This window comes from Manacus vitellinus, unplaced genomic scaffold, assembly GCF_001715985.3.
Source record: "Manacus vitellinus isolate BGI_N305 unplaced genomic scaffold, ASM171598v3 scaffold_8_pilon, whole genome shotgun sequence".
Taxonomy (NCBI): domain Eukaryota; kingdom Metazoa; phylum Chordata; class Aves; order Passeriformes; family Pipridae; genus Manacus; species Manacus vitellinus.
In genome coordinates, this window is record NW_021940864.1 from 2,945,724 (window position 1) to 2,969,228 (window position 23,505).

The 23,505-nt window shown below is 39.8% G+C and overlaps 1 protein-coding gene across 1 annotated transcript in view; it reads right to left on the bottom strand.

Moving 5' to 3' along the window:
* ALK (ALK receptor tyrosine kinase) overlaps positions 1–23,505 on the bottom strand; it is a 225,744-nt gene that overhangs the window by 100,775 nt on the left and 101,464 nt on the right. The window contains exon 5 of the mRNA XM_018085039.3: positions 2,854–2,981. Coding sequence (XP_017940528.2) covers positions 2,854–2,981 — 128 coding nt within the window. The remainder of the gene's footprint in view (positions 1–2,853; positions 2,982–23,505) is intronic.

Genomic DNA, 23,505 nt, shown 5'->3' on the forward strand with positions numbered 1-23,505 from the left:
GTACTTACTATTAAGTACTTTAATTAAGACTTTTGAAAATAAGTTAGCAAATTAATTAATTTACAACTGCAATAAAAAATCAGTAAGAAACCCATTAAATATCATAAATAAGTCAATACATTACTTAGGAAATGAACTCTATTTTTATTACTAGAAATTACCATCAACTATAAAATGCCACTGTACCAATTACTTCACATGTAGAAGGAACAAATTCTTAGTTGATGTTATTAAATTAATATATTACTTCTCTGCAATTTGTAAATTTATTTTTTTTGTGCTTTGGCTGCTGCACTTATTTAAATAGTAAGTTGTAAGAAACAAAATTAGGCAATCAATAGCTTAGGTTTTACACACTGACAAACACGATTTGCTTCACATTCAAGTCAGTAATTGAAACTCAATTGGCTGTAGGATGATGGGCAATGCTACCTGTTAGTTGTCCCAAGCCAAAACCTATAGAAGTACAGGCAGTCTTTCTATTGACTGTTGGGGCTTTCTGATCGGATTCTAACTCTATGGTTGAGAAAAACTGTAAGAGCTCTCCCTTTCTAATGGAAATTGGGAAATGTGAAGATATTCAAGCGACAAGTCACTGATTTTCTAATTTGCTGCAATGTTGACTGAAGAAAGGGAAATGTGGGGCACAATTAAGACACTGCAATGACAGACTTACCTTTCCACTCAACTATTTTTAATTAGATGGGATATGAATCTAGAATTTTTAAATCTAGAGTTTTTAAAAATTCAGAATTTGATCAGCATCTGAATCTATTTAAGTTTTTAATTTTAATTCCCCATTCAATCCCATATAGACTGTTATTTTTTTCAGTTCAAATGCAATAATTTTTTTCTATGCAAAATCTTTTCTACGATCAAAGAACTCAAAAAAAATGGAATTACCAATGGGCAAAAGCAGATTCCAACCTCAAGCTTCTACCTTCTTCAAGCCTTTGTTGTTCTTCACCCCGAGGGTGGTTGGGCACTGGAATAGGCTCCCCAGAGAAGTGGCCCCAGCACCAATCCTGACAGAGGTCAAGAAGCATTTGGACAACACTTTCAGGTACATGGTGTGACCCTTCAGGTGTCCTGTGCAGGGACAGGAGTTGGACTCAATGTTCTTGAGGAGTCCCTTCCAACCCAGCATTTTCTGTGATTCCGTGATTCTATACGTAACCCACATATGCCTATGGAAATGGGAGCCTAATTTCCTATGATTGTCTGTACATCTTAATTTATTTTTAAATTGCTTATATGGTCTTCAAAAGGCTTAGAAAAATGAGGCTGAAGGCATGTTACTGTTTCTCAGATGTTTCTTTCCCAAATTCACCCATGTTTTATGTGCTTCAGTGACGTTAAGGTATCCAAGTAGCTAAGCTGCCCAAAGGCTTCTAACAGCTGCAGAAAAATTAGATTTAGATTAATCTTTTCTTATTACTTTCTCTATTTTCTCCAAGCCTAGGGTGCCACCCTCGGCTGCTCATCACCACCTTTTTTTCTTGTAAAAGGACACAGTACCACATCTTCAGCCATGTGCAAAAGGCTTAGTGGTCTAAACCAACTGAAAAAAAAAGAACAAGTGCTTTTATTTTCCGGTGGTATTATTCATACACCATGTCCTCTAAACAGAGCAGAGGAGTAGCCATTTGCTACAAATCTGTAGACAAAATGGGAGATTTGTTCCTTCTTTTCCTCACAATGTGTCTTAATGGCCTCAGCACCTGACATCCATCATCGGCAGAGCAGTGCTTGGTGTGGATATGAGCTCGCAGTCTGTCACCTACGGTTCCCCTTCAAGTGCTCCCAAGAGAAGGGTTCATGTGCCCATAGTCTGTTGCAATGAATTCCCAAAGCACTGCAGATGTGGACGAGTTCTGTTTGTACACCAGCAGCAGAGCAGGTGTGTTCAGTCTGAACATGCCCTGTGCTTTCAGTACAATGTCAGGCTGTTCCTTTCCGGAGCCTCGAGAGCACCTTTACGTACAAACAGTGCAATAAATCCCTTAATACAACTGGTTTTCGTGGAGAGCAACATAAATGACCAAAATAATGTATGTTCTCCAGCACATTTCCCTGTCCTAGACAGGTTGAGAAGAAGGACAGGCAGTCCAAGTCAGCAGTACTCCAAATAAATAAAATGGACAAAAAGTAATGTGTTAAGAGCTATAAGCAGTAATATTCTTCACTGACATGCCACCTAAAGATTTCAGTATGATTCACAGGGTCCATAAAACTGGTAGAACTAATATGCAGCTGCTTCTGGCATGGAGCACTAAATTTACATACTTGGATTGATAACAGAGCTTGTATTTAAAAAAGTAACCCCCATTAAGGTTGTCCATTATTAAAACTCCACACATTACATTCAGCTATTAGGGGTTACTCAGCAATAACTGCTTTGGAATATTGCCAAAGAAAGCCATACTTTTTAGAATCAAGTTTTCCACAGTTGTTCAAAAAACAATCCTGAAATTCGTAACCATGAAAATAAAAACGATGGCTCGAAAGATGTCTGTCTAGGAAAACCCCTGATCTGTTCCACTTTCTGCTGCAGAAAAGCGAAGTTGTCAGGATAGGCAAGCCAGGATGAATACTCTGTTTCTCCTGAAATTAAATTTTCATAGAAATTCCGTCCAAATGGAAACATATCCCCCCCACCCCTAGCTCTGCCAGACTTTTTCTTAACTTCTCAAAGGAAAATTCTAAGGCTTTCTAAAAAAAAACAAAACAGCAAAACAAAACCCCCAAAGAAACCCAAAACTACCTTGGAAGGGACCCTACTTTATTTTTTATCCTCCTCTCCAAAAAGGCATCAAAAGATTATGAGCCAGAAGCAATCAAATACACTGTTACCTGAACTGCAGTTCTTCATCGCAAAGGAATCCACAGCTGCTACGCTCTTGTTCCCAGCAGTAATATACTCCAGTGAGATCCGAAACGGCTTCTCTAGGTGTCCAACTCTCCTTTGAAGTAACACCCATCTGGTCTCACCATACAGAGAGAGGAAAGAACAAAGGATAAGAGCCGTAAGAGAGGCTACTTTACAAGGACCAAACCCCCAAAGGAGTAGCTCCACATATGGCTACTTACACTGTGCCTCCTACCCCAGTCCTCACTTCCCTCATAGCGCCCCACGGTCAGGGCCTTTCCTTCCCATGGATTTTGCAAAAGCAAGCTTCTAAGCACCAAGATTTCCAGCCAGTTAAGATGTGGAAACCCAGCTAAACAGTAGCTTATTGTTGTGTTCTGTCACACTTCTGTGCACCCAGATTTCTCACAGATGCTTGCCTGTTGTTTAAAAGGCACCTAACTTTCTGTGCAAAGCAAGCTGTGAAATCTGCAGCACACATGCACATCCCCTCTAAATATCACTCCTGACTCTCACTGGCAAAGTCTCTTAGCCACTCAGGCAGTAAGACAGTCTCCAAGGGTGTACAAGAGCTGTAATTCTCAGCTGTGCAGCAGTGGTTGAGGCAACATGCTTTGCTTCTAATCCAGGTGGCTGGAAAGTCTACATATGCATGAAGCACTACAACTAAAACATGCCATTTCTCCTCCTCTTACTTCCTGCCTCCGTTTTCCTTCTTCCCTCTCTCCCAAACAACAGAAGTCCCAGCAAGTAAATCAAGAAACTGGATTAGCAGCTCTGGAGACTAACATCCACACTCAGAGAGTGTTTCCACTTAGTCTGCTTGTTGCCAAGAGTAAATGAGAACAAAAAGCCTATTTGAACTCAATTTATTCTCTGAGATGTTAGAAGCCATCAAGGCCTGGCTGTCTTTCATGTCCACCTTCTCCCCTCTGATCAGCTGGGTCTGCTCCTTTGCTTGAAATAACCTGCGCCAGACACCATAAGAACTATTCCTAGACCCTCCCACCACCTTCTAATTCCACTTCTGTATCCAGCAAGACAAGTCCAACGGTAGACAGTAAAAAATAAAAGTATCGATTTTTTCCCAAGTATACTGGAATTCTGATCTGCAAGGAAAACTTTTAGAAATTAACCACTTATAAGATAACATAGTCTAGTCCATTTTCCCTTTCGTCCTTAGGCACAAGGTTGCCAGTAAAACCACTTGATGTCATTTGTGAAGGGCTGCTTCCCAAGAGACACATATTACTTCAGCAGCAACATGGATCCTATCACCTGTTTCACTCCAGTTTATTCAGCGCCTGCTCACTGACCATAAACATGAACACAGACAAGAGATTCTGTAAAGTCACTCAGTCACTACTAATCCACTTTTTCACATTTCTATTCTGTTACAGGAAAAACACAGCAGCAAGGAAAAAGGATCTCCCTGTAGCATACTCTAAGTGGTCAGCTGGAGTCAAACAAGCCAACAGGAGTCTAACAAAGCCCATTAGGAAACACTCTTTACAGCTCCAGCCGCAACTTTCAAAAGATGAGAACAAAAACTTATTATGCTTCCTTAAGTTGTTTAGAAACACCATTATTAAGCATTTTTGAGGAAGACTGTAACTATTTCTGGTTGTCAGAAATTTTTCATTGCTTTTACACGACCTCCCACATTTTTTGTTACTCTTACAAAAATATTTCTCATCAAGAAGTCCCATCACCCCTCAGTGTATGTGTTTATGCTTGTCTGTGGTCTGTGAACACGAACAAGTTTTTCTTGGGGAAGGGAACCCACTGGAACTGATGTTCTGAGCAAAAGAAACTACACAGTTTATCTGGCATCCACAACAAGAATCTTCTGCTCCAAAAGTACGCCAAAATTAGGATGTTACAAACTTAAGAGGCACTTCTGAAAGGAAATCAAACAATGTGTATATGATGTTTGCACCAACCAACCATCCTTGTGCCTGCTACAAGCATGGATCAGTCCCAATACAAGCCCTACGCTGTGACCAGTTAGGAGACTTTTCTTTGTTCCAGAGGCAGACACACTGTTTATCTTGTCACGGACACGTTGTCATTCATTATGCTCCAATGAACTGGACAAAATTCCCAGCAGGCAAGGAAACTGCCAACAGGTATGTTAAGGACCCAGAGAAAACTTCTGAGCAAGGGCTGCATAAGGACCCTGCTGACAGCTACAGCAGTTCAACTTGCAACTCAGAAAAGCAAATGCTGCTTTTTAATGATTTACTAGATGTCTTTGTCCCTCCTTTTCCAGCAAGAAGAGTGGAAATAGAGTGCTAAATTTCCTTTTCTGTTTACAGTAATTTTCATTTCCACATCTCATCTTCCAACTTCTGTGCTTGAGGCTCTCACTTGAGGATGTTGGCATCCTCACTCTTTTTCTTTCTATCCCACTCCCCCAAGAGATAAATCTGCTTTTGCTGAAATTAAATAGAATAAAGCATTGAGAGTATTTTAAATGCCTAGCTTCTCTGCGTGTTACTTCTTTTGATGTCATCTCAAGTTAGGTATATTATAAGGATTAGAGGATACAAATTTCCCTACAAATAGAATCAAAACCCACCCTAGATTAATTTTGATTAGGAAACATAAAAGCATCTGTATGTCATGAAAATTGTTTTTCTCAGCTTCAGAAGACTGATGGATTTTAATTCCAAGAACGCAATGGCTCTCAACAATGATTTCCATTTCTGTGCTATCACTAACCCTCTGGATAAATGTGCCAGGAGTTTTAGGAATTGCTTTTCTGAGTTACTGGTGCAATAACTTTAGTCTGAGATTCTCAGGCCTCTCATAGTTTACCACAGAAACTTTATTAACTCCCAGAGCTGTTGCCAAGCAGGTATTTTATATCACCGCAATGCAAGACTGAAAAAGGCAGACTCACTCAAGCCCAGATTCATTACAAAATATATTCATACATCGTGGTACAAATTCCTACAATAAGTTGCCTGAGATTCAAAGATTCATGTGAAAAGAAATACCAAGTATCGGCCTCCTTCTTCAGAGACATGAAAATAAATGAGCTAAAGATGACATTAACTGGCGGATTTATCAGGAATACTAAAAATAGCTACTGGGTCAGCAGAGGCACCTGTGGCAAATTCAGATGGGAATTGATTCTGCCATCATTCTGTGGCAGAACAGGGACTGATCTCCAGACCTTTCTCTACAACACACTGTATTTCACAAACCCATACTCATTTGCAGATCCTGTACTACAGGCTGCCTGGCAGCAGCAAGATCCACTTCAGCATAACCAATATGTATTAGATGTTAATTAGTAGCAGCTTTATTAAATTTCTATCAGTGGCCTACATGTTAAGAATCTAATTTTCGAAAGCATTTTAGCAAGGTAACAGAAAAGTCAGTCATCTTTAGGGATAGATGGGGGAACACCACGTCTGGAACCTCTTCATACTAAAATCATGCTTAACTGATGACAAACTGATGCAAGTACAGACTGTAAGTGGACAGTGAGGTGAACGGTGCAGAGAAAACTGGCTGAACTGCCAGGCTCAGAGGATTATCATCAGTGGTACAAAGTCCAGCCAGAGGCCAATCACTAGGGGTACACCTCTAGGCCTATAATGTTTTCTGTCTTCATTAATGACCTGGAAAATGGGACCAACTGCACCGTCAACAAGCTTCTAGCAAGACTGGGAGAGGCAATTAATACACAGGACAGTTGGGGTGCCACTGAGAGGGGCCTTGACAGGCTGGAAATTTGGGCCAACAGGAACCTCATGAAATTCAACAAAAGGAAATGCAAAGTGCTGTCTCTGGGGAGGGAACAACCTCATGCACCAGCGCAGGCTGGAAAGTGGCTTTGCAGAAGTGGATCCTGGTGTATAAAATGTTGAGCATAAGTTAGCAGTGTGTCCCAGTGACAAGAAAGGCCAATAGCTTCCTGAGCTGCACTGGGAACTGCAGATCAAAGGGGTGATTCTTCTCTGTTCAGCACTGGAGAGACATCTGGAGCACTGGATCCACTGCTGGACTTCCCAGCACAACACAAACATGACTTACTGAAGTGAGTCCAGCAAACAGCCAGAGAGATGATTAAGGGACCAGAGCATCTGACCCAAGAGGAAACTGAGAAAATTGGGATTGCTTAGCCTGGAGAAGAGAAGGCTCAGGAAGGACCTTGTCAATGTTTATATGTTCTGGGAGTATGGACAGAAGACAGAATCAGACAGCAGTAGCCAACGAAAGCAAGCACAAAGCACATTTGCTTGAATTGAAAACCAAGAAATTGCATTTAAACACAAGGGAATACTTGCTTACTCTAAGGGTGACTGAACACTGGAATAGGTTGCCCAGAAATCTTATGGAGACTCTATCTCCAGACATTCAAAATGTGACTGGCTTTGGCTCTGGATAACTTGCTCTAGCTCACCCTGCATTGAGTAGGGAAGTTGGACTGCTCAATCTCAGAGGTTCCTTCCAACCTCAACCATTCTGCAATTTGTGAAATTTAGGTCCCAAAAGCAAATTGCAGCAGATAACAGATTGCTCCTGTTATCCTCTGCATAACCTCCAAGAACTCTAGAGGGGGATGAATCAGACCAGTAAGCTGACAACTGCAAGGACAAAGGCATCAGTTACTGTACACATCACTATCATCTCTGCACAGCCTTCAACACCACAGCCTATTTTTACCACAACATTGGCCATAATAGCCATGATGATCTCTCTGGATACTGCCTCAAGCAATAAAAAATACTGCAGTTTAACATTTTAAACTTCATGCTGTAAAGCAATGCACTGTATTATTTTGTTTAGGCACTGCCCAGCGTCTTGATATAGTGAGCTAGATTCACCCAACAGGTCTTTCACTGAAGCTACAGTAAGAAAGAAGCTGGATGAGATATCTAGAATCTGCAATATACATCAATTTAGACAGAAACTAACAACACTGTGGTCTTAAATAACAGCGTAACCAAAAATCCTAGATCCAAATATTTGCAGACTTTAAAGAAGATGTATTATCTAGAAAGAATTTGTTGCTTAAGGAAAGCCTGGGCAACACCCGGTGTTCCTCTTACAAGGCTCTTCTCCAAAACAGGAAATGCTGCTGACAGAACCTGAACACAGATTTACACAGGAGTAATTTACACAGGGGCTGAATTTTCAAATGACTTTCTGTATATTCATCCACACTCCTTAACCTAAAGGTATGCTAGAAACAACCTTTGCCCTCACTCAGCCCTGCAATGGTGAGGTGTTAGATCCCAAACAAGCCAAAGAACTAGTCCGTAACCTAAACTTTCTTAAGTCTCCCATCCATGACTCAGTTTACCAGATGCCAGGTACCAGGTTTCAGAAGCCATAATCCAGTTTTCATGGAAACTCAATTTCTGAGATATAGTTATAGTTTAAACACTCTTCAGTTGTTCATGCAGCATGTAGCTTCAGCAGGAACACTTTCCTGATTAATTCTAATCAATACACTAATGCTTTAGATGCCATTTTGCATGCTCCTCTGGCTAATGCCAGCATTGATTAATTGCAAGTGCAAGTCAGGATGATCTCTTAGAGGCAGTGAATTAAAAAAAAAGTGCTGGAACTCTCAAGTAAAGTCTCAAGTCAGAACACTTGCATACTGCATTTGTCTGTCTTCATGGATAAATGATTTTGAATCCAATTAACACACACATACTCTTTCATCCTGCTAAAGAGAGGTTTCAAAACACTTCATTGCAGCAAGCTTTGGGACTTTGGTTTTGACATCCCATGTACAGCAACCATCTTTGTGACCATTCCCCAGACATCCAACTAATTCTGGAAGGTAGAATTAATTTCTGTGCAACCAGCCAGCCTGACACCTGTGTTGCCACCTGTGTCACCACCTATGTCTTTAGTACAGTGCACTATGCCTTCACCCCAAGGCATAAGTTAAGTTTCACCCAGAACACTGTCCCAGCTCTGACAGAGCCACTGCTTTCGCACATTTAGAGAAAATTTGAAAGCAAAAGTCTTCATCACACAAAGAAAAATATGGAAAGAATTAGTAAAAAAAACCCCCAAACCCAAAACACTAAACCAAAGAACAAACCCTTAAATCCTATTGCCTTATGTATAGTAAAGGAGGGCTAAATGCACTTAAGCTGTGGTGTGGGAAATGAAGAGCTGCATGGCCCCTCCTGGGTCATGATTCAGCTTGTGTGCTCCCAGCAATTATTAATAGAGGGTTGAGGGAAGAGAAGAACTTCGAACTATCTCCTCTCCTTAAGAAGAAAGCTCTCTGAATTCAAACTGTATTTTGCTCTCTCATCTCCACTCCACAGAAAAAAAATGATGGAATTTAACAGACTCCTCATAGCTAAGTTGAGTAACAGTGTGATTTTATTTCTTCTGGTCCAGGTTCTCATCTAAAATACTCCTATTGCTAACAAGACTTACCATGGTATGCCTGTGAGGAAAATGAATGTATCTTGGCCAGGACTTAATTTTATCTCTTTGGTAAAATGTTCAACAAACTTTTGGGAATTACAAAATTAAATAGTAATAATAGCAGCTGCATCAGAGTATTTCACATCAAAATCCGCCTGTGGCAGTGAAAAAACTAATTTTGAGAATGAAAGCTTTTTAAGAGCAGAATTAAAAATTAACAGTAGAAGTCCAAAAGAGAATTTTTCCCCTTTACTAGATGAATTGGTGAAAGAATATAACATTGTCCATCCTGCATGCCTTTGCATAATTGTGCAGGAGTTTATAATGGGTTTTAATCTTGCCTCCATACTGCTCCGGACTTTTCTTTGCTTCAGCAATTAATGGACACTGTACAAAGGCACAACCAGACTAGACCTTCTCAAGATGCAGCCAGCATAAAATTAAAATAGTTTTCAAGAAGATGTCAATAAAATTTTAAGAGACAGAAGGATTAAAAATAAAATCACCTATAGGAGTCTGTGTAAACACTTTTCTTTTTAGCTCAGACAATACAATATGTTGTCTTGTAATTCCCTTTAATTATCAATTTCAGTTTACTGAACTTAAAATTACTTAAATGACATCAGGGCCTGAATTTGAAGCATGATAATATGGTGTTGAAAACCGGCAACAGATAAAGTTACTGTACAATAATGCAAGAGATGAATTAGTATTATAGGAGAAAATTCTTGATGCGCAACACAAAGTTTGCAACGTTAATTCTTCTGCTCACAGATAATTAATTCTACCTTATAAGAGAAAGAGAAATGGTATACCTTTTCCTCTATTGATTTAATGCCAGTTGTCTTTCTACCCTTTTCAATGGCCTTTTGCATAAGCAAGACGTAACAGTTAGTGACAGGTTAAACACAGTTAAGACCTTTATTAGTGTCATTGAATCAGACCTTTAACATCCCTGTGAGTGGTTCCAAGAATACTTCCCCACCCTTTCCTCAAAATGCCTTTAGAAGATGCATTCACAAAAGTTTTGCCATTAAAAAAAAAATTGTAATGATTTTCTCTCCTGTTACTCTTTCCATGCTTTTAAGATAAAACTAATAACACTGCCACCTCCTCCCATGAAAGTGCTCTGGTTGTGCTAAGTTTGACTGATGAGTCAGGCACTGTGTAATTACCTTGCCCAGAATAGGAGACCAACAAGATTTTGACTCCAAGCTGCAATGATACCCCCTCACATGTGCTGGGGAGAAAGCTAAATCTATCTTTCTCCTAGGATTGTAATGCTGGGTTCTTTTGTACAGCTACTCTACTGAGAACTGTACAACTGGGGAGATATTGCAATATGGCAGGAACTGCTTTAGTTTCAGTACAGTGAACACAAGTAGCCCATAAAGGATATTTTTATGTTATACTTATTCCTGGATAACAATGCAAGTTTGCAATTAAGCCACTACAGTTTTCTTGGTAGTAAACTCTTCTCCTATATTTAGAGCATGCTACATAACAACAACACAACTACTCTACGCAGGAAAAATTATTAAAATGGCAGAAGATGAAACCTACAGAGAAGAAAAATCTTTCCCCATTAAATTCCACAAAGTTAAAATGTTTTCTTTTAAATCCCTTTCCTGAGGTTCCCTAAAAAAAAAAAATCAGTGTTACAAAGATTTTGCCTTACTGACTTGTTTAACGAAAATTCCCTGCTCTGAAAATTTGAAGACTTACATTTGAGCACTGTGAAGAAATGAAAGAGGGAACTGACTGAAGAACCACACCCTCACAATTAAATCTAATTCTTGTGATTACAAATGAGAAACTTTGAATGGAGTTTAACACAGATTCAGCCCTGGAACAAAGAGCACAGGAACTGCAGTGCGATTCAAAGTCAGACAATAAATTTATGCTGTATGGTGGAGGGCAAACATCTTTCCAACAGAGTAATCTGACATCACTCCACTGGAATGTAACCCACCAAATAAATGGCATGGTTATTTTATTTCAGTTTTTCTTTTTAAAAAGTCTGTGGAATGAGTAATTCAGCTACTTACAGGATGATTTTTATTACTGACAGTTCCAAAATGTAAACTTAATGCTACATACATGCTAAAAAAATCATCTAATCAAAAACTCTGTTGGCCAAGAGTGGTTGAGACATGAGAAAGCATTGTTGGTTTTTTGAATGACAGAACAAATTACTTTAATTAGCCACTTCATCATATCCAATAAACAGTTCTGATTTTTTTTTTGTGGGAGCTCCCTGCGGACATGACATGACTAATCACTCCAGTAAGAGGCTACTGCAATGGCAAATACAGTAAAGCTCAACAACTTGCCCAGAGGAATATGTTCATCTGGCACTGAACTTTCCTTTCTGTTCTCCAGCTAAACCATGCACAGTGGAACTTTCTTCTGCCTCTTGAGAAGTACATAGTTGGAGGCACTCCTGGGATGCTATAATTAGCAATCATATCCAAGATGTGGCATAAAAAAACTGATGTGAAAAGAACAGCTCAGCATACTTTTCTGATGCACAATGGCTCTTTAGTGTCACCTCCTCTTGTAGTCCTCTCCCTATTTGCATATGAACTTGATTACACTTACTTTAATGAAACTAACACTGCCAAAAATTGAGATTTCGCTGTATGAAACCAAGTTGCAATAACTGTTGGCAGCATGTAAGCCAAGGCAATCCCAGGAACACTGAGCATTCATGCAAACCGTTATATCTTTAGATGATTATAGAGACCTCCCAGCACCTTAGCAGAGAAATCAAACACCTGATTTTTTGGGTGGGTGAAAAGGACACACAGCAAGGTTATATGACTCATTTAGTCAGTAGCTAGATGGCAGAACTAGGATCAGAGATAAAAATTTCTGATTCTTATCCCTATGTCCTAATCCACTGAATCATGCTGCTTCTGATGAGGGTAATTAAATTTAATGCTTCAGGGAGTAACTTAATTGTCTTTGAGGATCAGAAGGAAATTCCATCCTTTCAACCCAATGTACAACACTGCTTAGGTGTGCCAAAGAGTAGTTTTCATTTTTTATTTAAATATTGAAAGTAAAACATAATCTAATCCTAATTGCAGCCAAATACAGTCAAGGCTTCAGAAAATCTTTTCAAAGGGAAGGGTAGTGGCAACATATTCTGAAATAACTGAGTTCTCAACAGCTGTGTCTGGGAGACCAATTAAACCAGGATTTTTACCTCTGCACTCAGTGATGCCTCTTCATGGCACAGCTAAAGGGAAGTATAAGCATTGTGTCTGCTCACCACATACATAGTAGAATTAAAGCCATGAAAGATTTTAAGTTCAAAGTTAGATTCAAAGAGTGGATGAGAGGGAAGATTTCACTTGGGAGAACAGCTGTGCTTAACTCCGTATCCTTTAGGAATATGTTGTAGTTATCTAGGAGCTTTAATAACCTAGATTTCCAAATAAGATATCAATCTATCCAAAGAAAGATTAAAGACTAGATGAAGGACTGTTTGAATCATTAGGCTCAGATGGATTTAGTGAACGTCTACTCCAGGCATTCCAGCCCACTACAAGACAGTCCCTAACCTCTTCTAAGAGGCTCTGAAAACCCATTTCATTGGGTCAAATCCCATAAAAAGCTGTCTGGTTAGGGAAAAAAAAAAAAGCATGCCTGGGTATCAGAGATTCCCAGAAGTAAAAAAGGCTGGCAGATAATCCTCAGCAAATGCCACCTTTCCCATAACTTAAACTGTTTGCTGTCTTTGCCTGCAACACAGAGGTAGGTGTATGATTGCACTGTGCACAGGGTGTGCCATATGAGATGCAAAATAGGTAAGTAAATAAAAATAAAACATGGTGCAAAATAAATATAAGTGAAATGCTTCTCATAAAACTGTACAATACAGGGGATATCTAGGCACAAACAATGTGAGGTGTTACATGAATGGAAACTTCAGGGGTAAAGATGAAAGATGTATTTACTGATGAACAACTTCCTCTTTCAATTAATTTGCTTCCTCCAAAAAGAGCTTTGAAAGAAGTGATTCATTAAAAGGATGTGAATGCGGAAAGATGAGGCTTGGAATGCAGAAAGGTTTTGTCCAATACTGCTTATGTTGCAGGTATTGTAGGAGTTACCCTATTGCAGAAGAGAGGCCTTTGAACTGTATTTTGAATGGAGAAGGAAGTTAAAATAAAAAGGAGAGTGACTAAAACAATCACTTGGTCAGTATGCTCAAAGAAAAGGAACCTGGGAGGTCAGTGTCCACTCTTCAGAGCAAATGACACATCAGAAGGCAGACAGATCACACCACTTAGCAACTGAAATGTCAACTTTAAAGAAAGAGAAATGCCATGAAAGTGAGGTTTGCACAGCTTTCAACATGGCAGCAGTCACAGCAATGGCATCAGAGCTGATTACAATGTCCACACTGTCTTACCACATTTGGAATATATGCAAGAATAACATCTGCTATGTAGGTCCAAACAGAAGAAATGCTGCCTACAGTCAAGTCTAGTTTTTCCACACATGTTGAGACTGTTTCTTTCCTACTGATCTAAATCCCCCTCATTTAGTATAGGATATTTCTGAGAGAGAATTGCTGAACATCCAGGAGGGAAGTCAAGAGTAATTGACTGCATCTGCCACTGCCCGGAGATACAAGTTTAAGCCACTGTCTGGTTTTTCAGCTTCCCAGAATTTGGAGTAAAGAGATGTTTTATTTAGCTCAGCATACATTTGCCTGTTAGTCTCAATATTTGGCACACACACCTCCTTTGAGCACAAATAAGAAAAGCCTTGACAAGAAACATGCATAGAAGACAGACTCCACAAGATGTTCTAGTATAATATACTGGTTCCTCAAAATCAAATAAAAGGGGTCCTAAACCAAGAAGATCATTTCCTTGGTTTAATAATGCCAATGAAATTGAAGGTGTTTTGGAACAGTGATTTTAAAACAGCATGAAAACATGATGGCTGTCTTTAGTGTTTACTGGTAAAGAGAATACCTAAGCCTTTTTGTGCATTCCCAAAATCGCAGTCCTGCCAATGCTCTTCATCTCAGAATCACAGTAATTTTTGAATTTGAAAACCAAAAAAACCACCTACATCAGTAACTGCAATTCAATAACATTTTCTGGGATAGCTCCTGCCTTTAGACACCCTTCTGAGAAGCAGATCACGCACTGCAGCATCCTGGAAAGCTCGGAAACATGAGTTCAGCCTCACTTGCAAGCTCACTTGTATTGGGCAAAGAAAACTATTCCACGATTCCCTCATAGGGCAAAAATGGGGGAAAAGGTCATTGCCATGATATTTCAGCGTGACTTTAGAAACATTGTGGCATTTCTATGAACTTCAGTACAAAAAGGTATAGTTGGTGCCTGAGGATATTGTAAGGCTTGATTAAGTCAACAATGTGAAAAAGGCCAAATAAATCCCGGCACTATTTCTATGGTCTGACTTAAACATTATTTTGAATATAATATGTAAATCAAACTCTGAACAAAGATGAGTTTTCCTGTATGAACCTGCAACAATCTTTGAGCAGTTGAGACAGCGAAGGCGGCAGGCAAAAAATCCATATGCAAAGGTACATATTGTCAGGTCACCTAGAGGCAGCATAAACTGGGTAGCAACACCAAGACTGCATTTCCTGACATTAATCGTCTGTTTCAATGTCACATCAAGAGGATTTTTCAATGTACTATTTTCTATAACCATTTCCTTGCTGTTCCTCCTTTCCTGAGCAGAATACAACCATAATCCAAGTGCTGCAGGCTGACAGGAAAGACAGTAAAATTTCCAGCCCTTTCTTTCTTGCCTCAGTGCTTTACTACATGGGTTACCTGAGTATTTACTTCAAGTAGGATTTTGCCTTTTTCATCAAAATTTAGATTTATTGACTCTCAAAGTCTCACAATGACCTCTAATTTTCCCTAACAAACATAACCACAAAGCTCTCAGGCTCCATATCTGCCAAGAACAATCAATACTGTTGAATAAAAACCAGTCATGGACCACAGCAGCCCTTGCCTCTGCCTAGCTCAAAGGTTTTATGCAGTTTCAGCTTGTTCTTGGGTGAACCAGCTCCTGAGGAATTAAAGGTTCAAATCCAAATGTTCCCGTGCAATCCTTTTTGCATGGGTAAATTGCCCCAGGATAAATTGAACTCTGGTCACAGGGAGGTTAAAGCTTCCTGGGTCCATAGGATGTGATAAGCAGTGGGGCTGGAAGGAAGATGCCATTATGTTAAAGCTCCATCAGAGCTGTCAAGTGATTGCGCTTTAGTCTCTAACTCCATCCCTGCCACAGCCTTACTAAATATATATCCATGTTAGCCACTGTGAACCTCAAAGCAGCTCTGCCATTAGCCCACACCAGGATGACTCCACTGATTAAGTGCATTTATCTCACATGACAGCAAAACTCTTTTCCCGACAGTAATTCAGAAATGGGATGAATACAAGGATAAGGAAAAACAATGGGTAAAAAAAAGTGTATAGAGAAAGGTTATGGGTATACTTGAGCTTCTGTTGGCTGCATGAAGTTTTCAAACTTCATCGAGGACTTCAACAGCAATTTAGCCTGTTCACTGCTGTCCCAGGGCAAGAGAGAAAGGAAGGACTGCAGCACAACCACTGGCCTGGGGCCTTCCTGAATTAGTGCGGAGCCATCCCGATGCTCTGCTCATTTACAGCACAATTCCAAGAGGCACTTCCCTGTATGAGCTAATTTAAAAACCAGTTCAGAATGTAAAAATAATGACCTTTTGGCCTAGTAATATTTTACATTAACTTGCAGTTTAAGTTACTGTGAATAATAGAGAATTAGGACGTCTAATCTTGTAGGTGAATTTAGTCCAAAGAGCATCATGGCCTCAGAGCAGCGTTCCCATCACCCCCTCCCTTTTTCTTCTCTCTTTGAAAACTGAGACAGCACACTAAAAGCCGTGGCAAATCTCTTCACTCCTATCTGACAAGTGGCTGTGTTTGAGATTCACATCTACAGAAAAGGCCCAGACCATGCCACAGATCCATCAACATTTTTGAAGGTGAATGAATAAAGTACTTAGAGAGCAGAGCAGCTGTTTCAATTATAGCATTAGCAGCCCAAGCCCTAAGCACTCAGTGCTCCTGGAAGCCCAAGGGTGGGTAGGGAACAGAGCCATCTCTATGGATTATAATTAAAAGACCAAGGCCAATTGCACATTCAGAGCAAACAGGCAACAAATGCTTTGGTTGCAGTTGGTCATTTTCTCTTTCAGCCTTCCAGATTTTTGTTTTTGCTTTGCAAAACCTCTTTCAGAGTATGCCAAGTACAAACAACAATGCCATCCTGCTGTTTATGTTTTTCAATTCCTTCTTCATGGAAATAAAAGGAAAAGAAAAAAAAAGGATTCAGGCATCTTCTCCTCCCCCCTTCTACTTTCACAGGGACAAGTTTATATCCTGAGGCTCTTATTGGCTGCAAAATGTTCATTTCTCAGCAGGTAATGTCCCATGTAAATCATTGCTCCATTGCAATAAAAGAAATGGTGAATCTATGTATTATATTTCACGCCTGCTGATGCAAACCACGTAAATTCAAGAATTTGCCTTATAACTTTTGTTAGGTAGACATCTAAGTTCTCAGACAGCAATGATCATACAGAAAATAATGAAATTGGCTCAAAAGCACACACAGAGATTCCTCCCTTGAGGGAATTTTCTGTTCAACCACACACCATCGAGTGGACAAACAAACCAAATTCAATTTTACTAAACTCTAACTAAACAAAAAAAAAAGTTTTATTCCTCTGACTATATTGATACACGAGCACAATGTAGTTACTTCTGGAACAAGACCTGCCAATGTTTTAACAGAGCACTATTGCACAAGGTAATGCCCTGAGCTTGAGCATCAGATGCCAGGGAAAGGCACTCTGAAGTCCTCAATACACCAATAAATAAAGCTTCAAGATATCCACTGATGAAAGTGGGGAGGCAGAGATGCAATACACAGGAATACACCACAAGACTCCACTAAAAGTTCACTTTGCTAAAGAAACTGCAGCCTGAGGCCAAAGCAGCGAATGTGGCAACCTCTCTGAACAGCAGCACCCTTTTGGGATGGCTGGATGAGGCAGGCCCTTCCCTGCTAGAAGCCCTGAACTCTGTCTCTGTAAACAGAGTTTACAGTTAACTTCAGTTAACTCAGACATGAGCTGTGCCACTAGAAGAGAGATTTCTCAACCCTACTGCCCCAGGAGGAGGAATTGCCTCCAGCTACTTTGCTAGTAGATGTTAGATGAACAGATAATGGTGATAATGCACAGTATGGACTGGAGCAGCTGACATACAAGAAGAGCCCGAAAGTGTCGGGATTGTTTAGCCAGGAGAAGGCTCAGGTAGCATGTTATCAATATGTACTAATACTCTGTTTTGGCTCTGCCTAAAGCAAAGGGGCTGGACTAAATGATCTCCGGCGATGCTCTTCAAATTCAACCATTCTGTGATCCTGCAGATCAGGCAGAAGATGCCTCACTGGCTCAAGATCTCTGCCTTCGCTGCTGATTCCTTTAACAAAGCATGCTGAATTACTGGTGCTTCCAGATAAATGATATTGGAAGCTCAATAATAGCCCCATCTTCAACTTTTCTTTTTCAGCTATAGACTCAGAGCTTCACTTAAATGAACCTAACATGCACTGCAACAGGGTACATGAATAAGAAAATGCCTATTATTATCAGCTTATTAAAATAATCTCTGCTTTCCTCCTCTTGATGGAGGCCTTGAAAATGCAAAGAGCTAGAAGAACATCAAGAGTTATTAATGAAGCCTATGTCAAATGTTCCAAACCTTTTCCCCCTCTGAAATGAATTTCAGAGTGAAAGAATCATTTTCCTGTAAAGTGTGCAAAAGTTAGTAAGTCTCATGCAGCTGCTCCCTGTAGGGAAGCCCTTCAGACCCTATTAGAAGACCTGTTCTGTGCTTGATTTATCTTGTACTTTGTTGGTTTTTTTCCTGGTCACTATTCTCTATGAATAGAGGGGGCACGAAGGAAGGAGAAGACCTTATTTCTTCTTGTTATTTTGTGCTAGCAAAGGGCAACATTCAAAACCCTGAAATGTACATATGTCTTTGTAAACAGGACATTGGAGAATATGGGCAGATCATATCCAGGCCAGAAATTTCACCTACTGGCAGGTGTGTCAAAGAGCAGGAGCCAGGGAGAAGGACAGAGGGGGAGATGGAGAACCACAGCATTAGCAAGCAAGAAATGAGGCAGAGTACAAACAGTATGTGGATTAGAGCAAGACAGCCAAAATATGTGCAACAGGACTAGCTGCCTCAGACACAATGCCCCAGAGGAAGCCAAGACTGTGACCACATTCTCACTGCAGTTGTAGTTTGTGATTTACATGAGATGGGAAAACAGGTGCTCTTTCAACTCTTCTGTACAACTGTTCAAAAAAAAGAGCCTAGAGCGAGGCAAACAAACAGTGCATTTAAATACTTGAATGCCAGCATGGACTGACTCTTTCTCTGTGTAAGCTTCTGCCTCAGCCTTGTATTGTTTTCTCTTTCCTTCAGCCTGTGGGATGTCAGGGTACAGACATGAGCCAAAAGCAAAGAAACACTCTGTGCACTATTTAGCATTTTTTAAAGGACACCAGACAATCCATGAAACACCTCAGGAAGAAAGCCCCTGAAAAAAACTGAGTGATCTTTCTAGGGTGGAAACCTGAGCTGCACAAATTACAGTTCAGAGGAGATCTCAGTTGTTGTTCTTTTCCCAGTATAATCTTTATGAATAATCGTGTACTTACAAACGCCACAGAAAATATCTGTTAATATCAGAAAGAGCATATAACTGAAACCTAAAGGTGTGAATCAGAAATGCTATCTAAAAATGCCTGCAGAAAAAAATACCATACCAAAAGGAGTTTTAATAGTCACTGTCAACATAATTTACTGGGAAATGAGGGGATGGAGATGGGGAAACACAAGAAAGGAAAAGAAGAAACAGTGGGGACAAGGTGAGGACAGCAGATTAAAGACAGGACACAGCCTCCTGAAATAAGCAATCTCTGTAAAAATGGGCGAGACTAGTGAACTTCAGTACATTTGCAGAGATGAAAAAAAAATTCCATTACAGCAGGGAGACCAGAAAGGCACAGACTAATGTCCCAGCTCTTGCAGCCCTAGTGATTGTTCCCAGTCTTATGTTCCTAGTTTAAATAATATGTGTTACTCAGGCAAAAGCTGATGGTGATCAAAAATTGTTTGAAGTAAACAGCTTTCTACATTCAAAGAGTTCAGCTGGGTCAAAGGCTTGTCCCCCCCTGCCCCCTCTTCTCTTTTTTTCTTTCTTTTTTCCTTTCTTCCTTTTTTTTCCTCTCTTCCTTTTTTTTCTTTTCCTTCTTCTTTTTAACAGTCAGGTCTCTAGATTACCAACCCTTATACCTCAGAGGCTTTCACCCTTTGAGGACAAAATGGAATTTAATGTTGGACTACTGTTTCAGAAGTGTCTCTAAATTCTACTGAAAAAAAATAAATATAAATATAAAATAATAAATATAAAAAGAAAATACAATTTTTATGCAAAAAGGAACTACAAAATTCACTGAAATGGATTAATCACTCATTTATAAACTTACCCTGAAGAAAAGATAATGATAATATGTGGATTATACATCAGCAACAAAGTCTAGGTTTCAACAGAAAGGTACGTAGGGGGGAGCAGAAGTGACAGTGAAAAGTCAGCTGAGGCACAGAGAAAAGGAAAACTTCTAGAGGCAGGAACAAGAGACAGACACAGACCCAATCACAATAGACAAGGATGTTGTATTCATAATTATGTGATGTTTGAAGAAGTACAAAAGATGATGATCTATATTCTCACCCTACAGCTATTCCTTCCCTATTTCAGGGTGGGGTTCTCTTGAAAATTCTGCTGGGATTCTTTTCTTGCTACTAAATATTATTCCTGTAGCATATGGCTGAAACACACTGGCATTGCAGGAAGATCTCTCGCAATAAAGTGAATATCCAAATATTCAAAATTTTGAATATTTGAATATCCAAATATTATAACTTAATATCCAAAGAGACTAGTTCCACTTAATGCATTAAAACCAGTTAAAAAATACCAGAAAGATCCTAAATGTCTGCAGTCTTTAGAATCATGCCTGAAGAGTAATGACAATGGGCAGGACTCTGCTTCTGACCAGATCTAGGATTACCACCAGCTATGCTCTATTGCACTAGCCACCATGAGCAGGGTAATGAGAAACTCAGCAAGTATTTGTACAAGGTTCCCATAAAGGTTCAGATTCCTATCTAAATTATTCTTTCCTATCTCAATAGATTTACCTACCCTTAGCTCTGATCTTGATGGGGGCCTTTGAGTGCTGTAACACAGTTTTCTCTTAAGTTGTTTTTCTTATGCCTATTTTCTTCATCTTTCTTCACTTGCACAGAACAGAGAACTAGAGCTGAATCATTTATATTCCACAGAGGTGGGTTTCTGTGGGAATAATCTATGAAAGCAACAGGTGGCCTGAATGGCACTTTGAGATGTTCTTTCAGCTGAGCCTGCTAAAAAAGTGTGTACAAGCTGACAAGGTACAGCAGCTGTGTCCAGCCTGTGCTACACACTACAGCTTGAAAAAAAACTGCCAGCAACAAAATTTAACACACATTTGAAAAGTTTTTCTTTAACAAGCCGACTCCTGGCCCACTAGGGATCCCACTGACCAATTACTGGGAAAAGGACTCCAACAGTATTACTCAGAGTTACAGTCTCGAGTGAAATTAGAGATGAAGTCACCATTACCAACAGAATTTTGTCATTCAGTCAATCACATTAAAAGTCTCAGCTGCAGATGCATCCCTTTTTTCAGGTTATGACAAAAGAAAGTTGAGCTGAAAGTCTTCTGGCAGTGTAGATGTCTCTTTACAGAGAAAGTCTGGATGGGAGAAGGAATTCTCATCTTCCAAAGCATGTGAAAACACATGAAAACAGTGTTGGGATACAAAAAGAGATGTAGTAAAGAATCAGAATAATTTTTCACCAGAACTACTCTATTTAGAACTGTGTCACTCCATGTAAGAGAATGAGAAGCATATATTTTCAGTAAAAGGGAAATTCCAAAAGAAAAGAAAAATTTCCTGTCACAAAAAATTATTCAGAGGCTCCTGACTCTTGAGCATTCCTGGGTTCCAAAAATTTGTGTTGAAGAGCAAGAAAGAAGTCTTGAATCTCAGCTTTGTAACAAACAAGCAAAATTAAAATAAGTAAAATGATACATCAGTGGGTATTTAGCATTATTTGGATAGTTCCTTTGGATCCTTCAGGATTCAAATTAAATCTAGTAGTTACATTTTTTTTTCTGGATATTCAAAATGACAGATGAGTAATATAGGTATGTTCCTACAAAAAGATTCAATATAATTTCACAGAAAAAAAACTTCCAAACAGGCAAATCATGAAACTGGCAAAATTTGGTTCAGGTCTGAACTCCACTAAATTGGAAAAATATTATTAGATGTCTATACTCTATTGCATTATATACAATTGATTTTTTCCAGCATCACTTCTCAGAGAAAAAAAAAAACACACCTGTTTCCTGAGGCAAGGACATTTGTACTTTGATCAAAATTCTGTGAAAACATAATTTTCAAAATATTGTTTGAGCCTGCCTCTGCTCAAGAACCCGTGCTGTAGGATGAAAAGCAATTCTCTGAGCATAAATTCAGGTTTTGCATCACCAACTTCTCCTTTAACAGAAAACCTAACGTAGAAAGCCTCAGTACAATTTGCTACCTTGCCAAGATACTCATTTGCAACATCTGCTTGGTGCTTTTCATCCAGAGCTACAAAGGCTCATTCCAAGTGGGTGTTGGGTGTGAGTGTGCTCCCAGGTTGGGAAAAAGCTCCACCTTTCACACTCTCCAGTGGGCAACCCCTCACCTTCATGTACCTGGCCCCATGGAGTCAAAACAACAGGCTGTCGGACTGTATGCATCGAGCAGGTGTCTGGAAGGGTGAACCACCCTCAGCATGGGCTCAGCAGGAGCTATTACCCTTTTGGCACCACAGGCTACTCAAACAGCCCTGATGTAGGTGGGGCTGCTAAAAGCCTCACTCCCCAGGTTGTCTCTGGTCCATCCTGTCTCTCCTCACGTTTCTCACTGTTCCTGGTGTTCAAGGTGCTTCAGAGTTTCCCCACTGTTGCTAAGATTTCTCAGTGGTAAACCTCATTCTGTTTTGCTTAAGAGAGCATTAGAAAGAAACAAATTATATCTTTCTCTAAACAAGCACACTTCTACCTTTAACAGATTAGGTTCAGTGAAGGTAGCCAGTAAAGCTATGAGCCCTTCTCAGCCTATCTCCGTCATTTTTATCTTTGTTATTGTTGGACTGACATGCCTTATCTTCAGAGCAATTATGGACTAGAGGCAGCACTGCAAGTATTTGCTCGTTGTCCACCAGCTTGACCCAGCTATGACCTTAACAGCAACTTTTTATTAAGAAGCAGAAGGCAAGACTGGTATCCAGCATCTCTTTTTTTCCTTGGCCTACCCATTTGCTTTGCAAACAAGAAAGCCGAGTCATGTCAAGTGTGAGGGAGACCGCTGTGATCTGGGCACCAAATGAAGGCTTCTCAAGAGCAGGCACTGAGAAGTGACTGAACTTTACCCCAGGCGAAGTCAGGGATGAGCACACCTGCTTCACTGGGACAACAGTCAAACAAATGTTCATACTTCTGAAAATCCCACCTGGGTTCATTAAGAGTTATGCCAAGTTCACTGACTCATTTCAAAACAAACTGAAGACTCTGGAGAAAAAGAATTTTCGATCTGTGCAACAAATGACCAAGTGTTCAAAATATTTCAATTTTCTTCACACAAAGAATACAGTAATTCAATTTTCTATTTAACTTCCACTTACTCTAACCTAGTTCTTCAAGCAACAGCACACCACCTGATCCTGAACTTCACCAAAACACCCTCGATCAGCCAAATCAATCCAAAAACTGCAGAACCTCATACATCTATCTATATGGCGCTTAAGTGTTCACCCATGCACCAGAAAACCAATATAAGTCACAGCCTCGACACCTTCTAAATCCCTCAAAGAGATCATTTGCAAACTATGACTTACAGTAGCAGCATCTTGAAGCTCCTGGATGTAAGACACTTAAGAATCAGACTTTTCCAGCCACAGCAAAAAGTTCTTGTGCAGTGAAG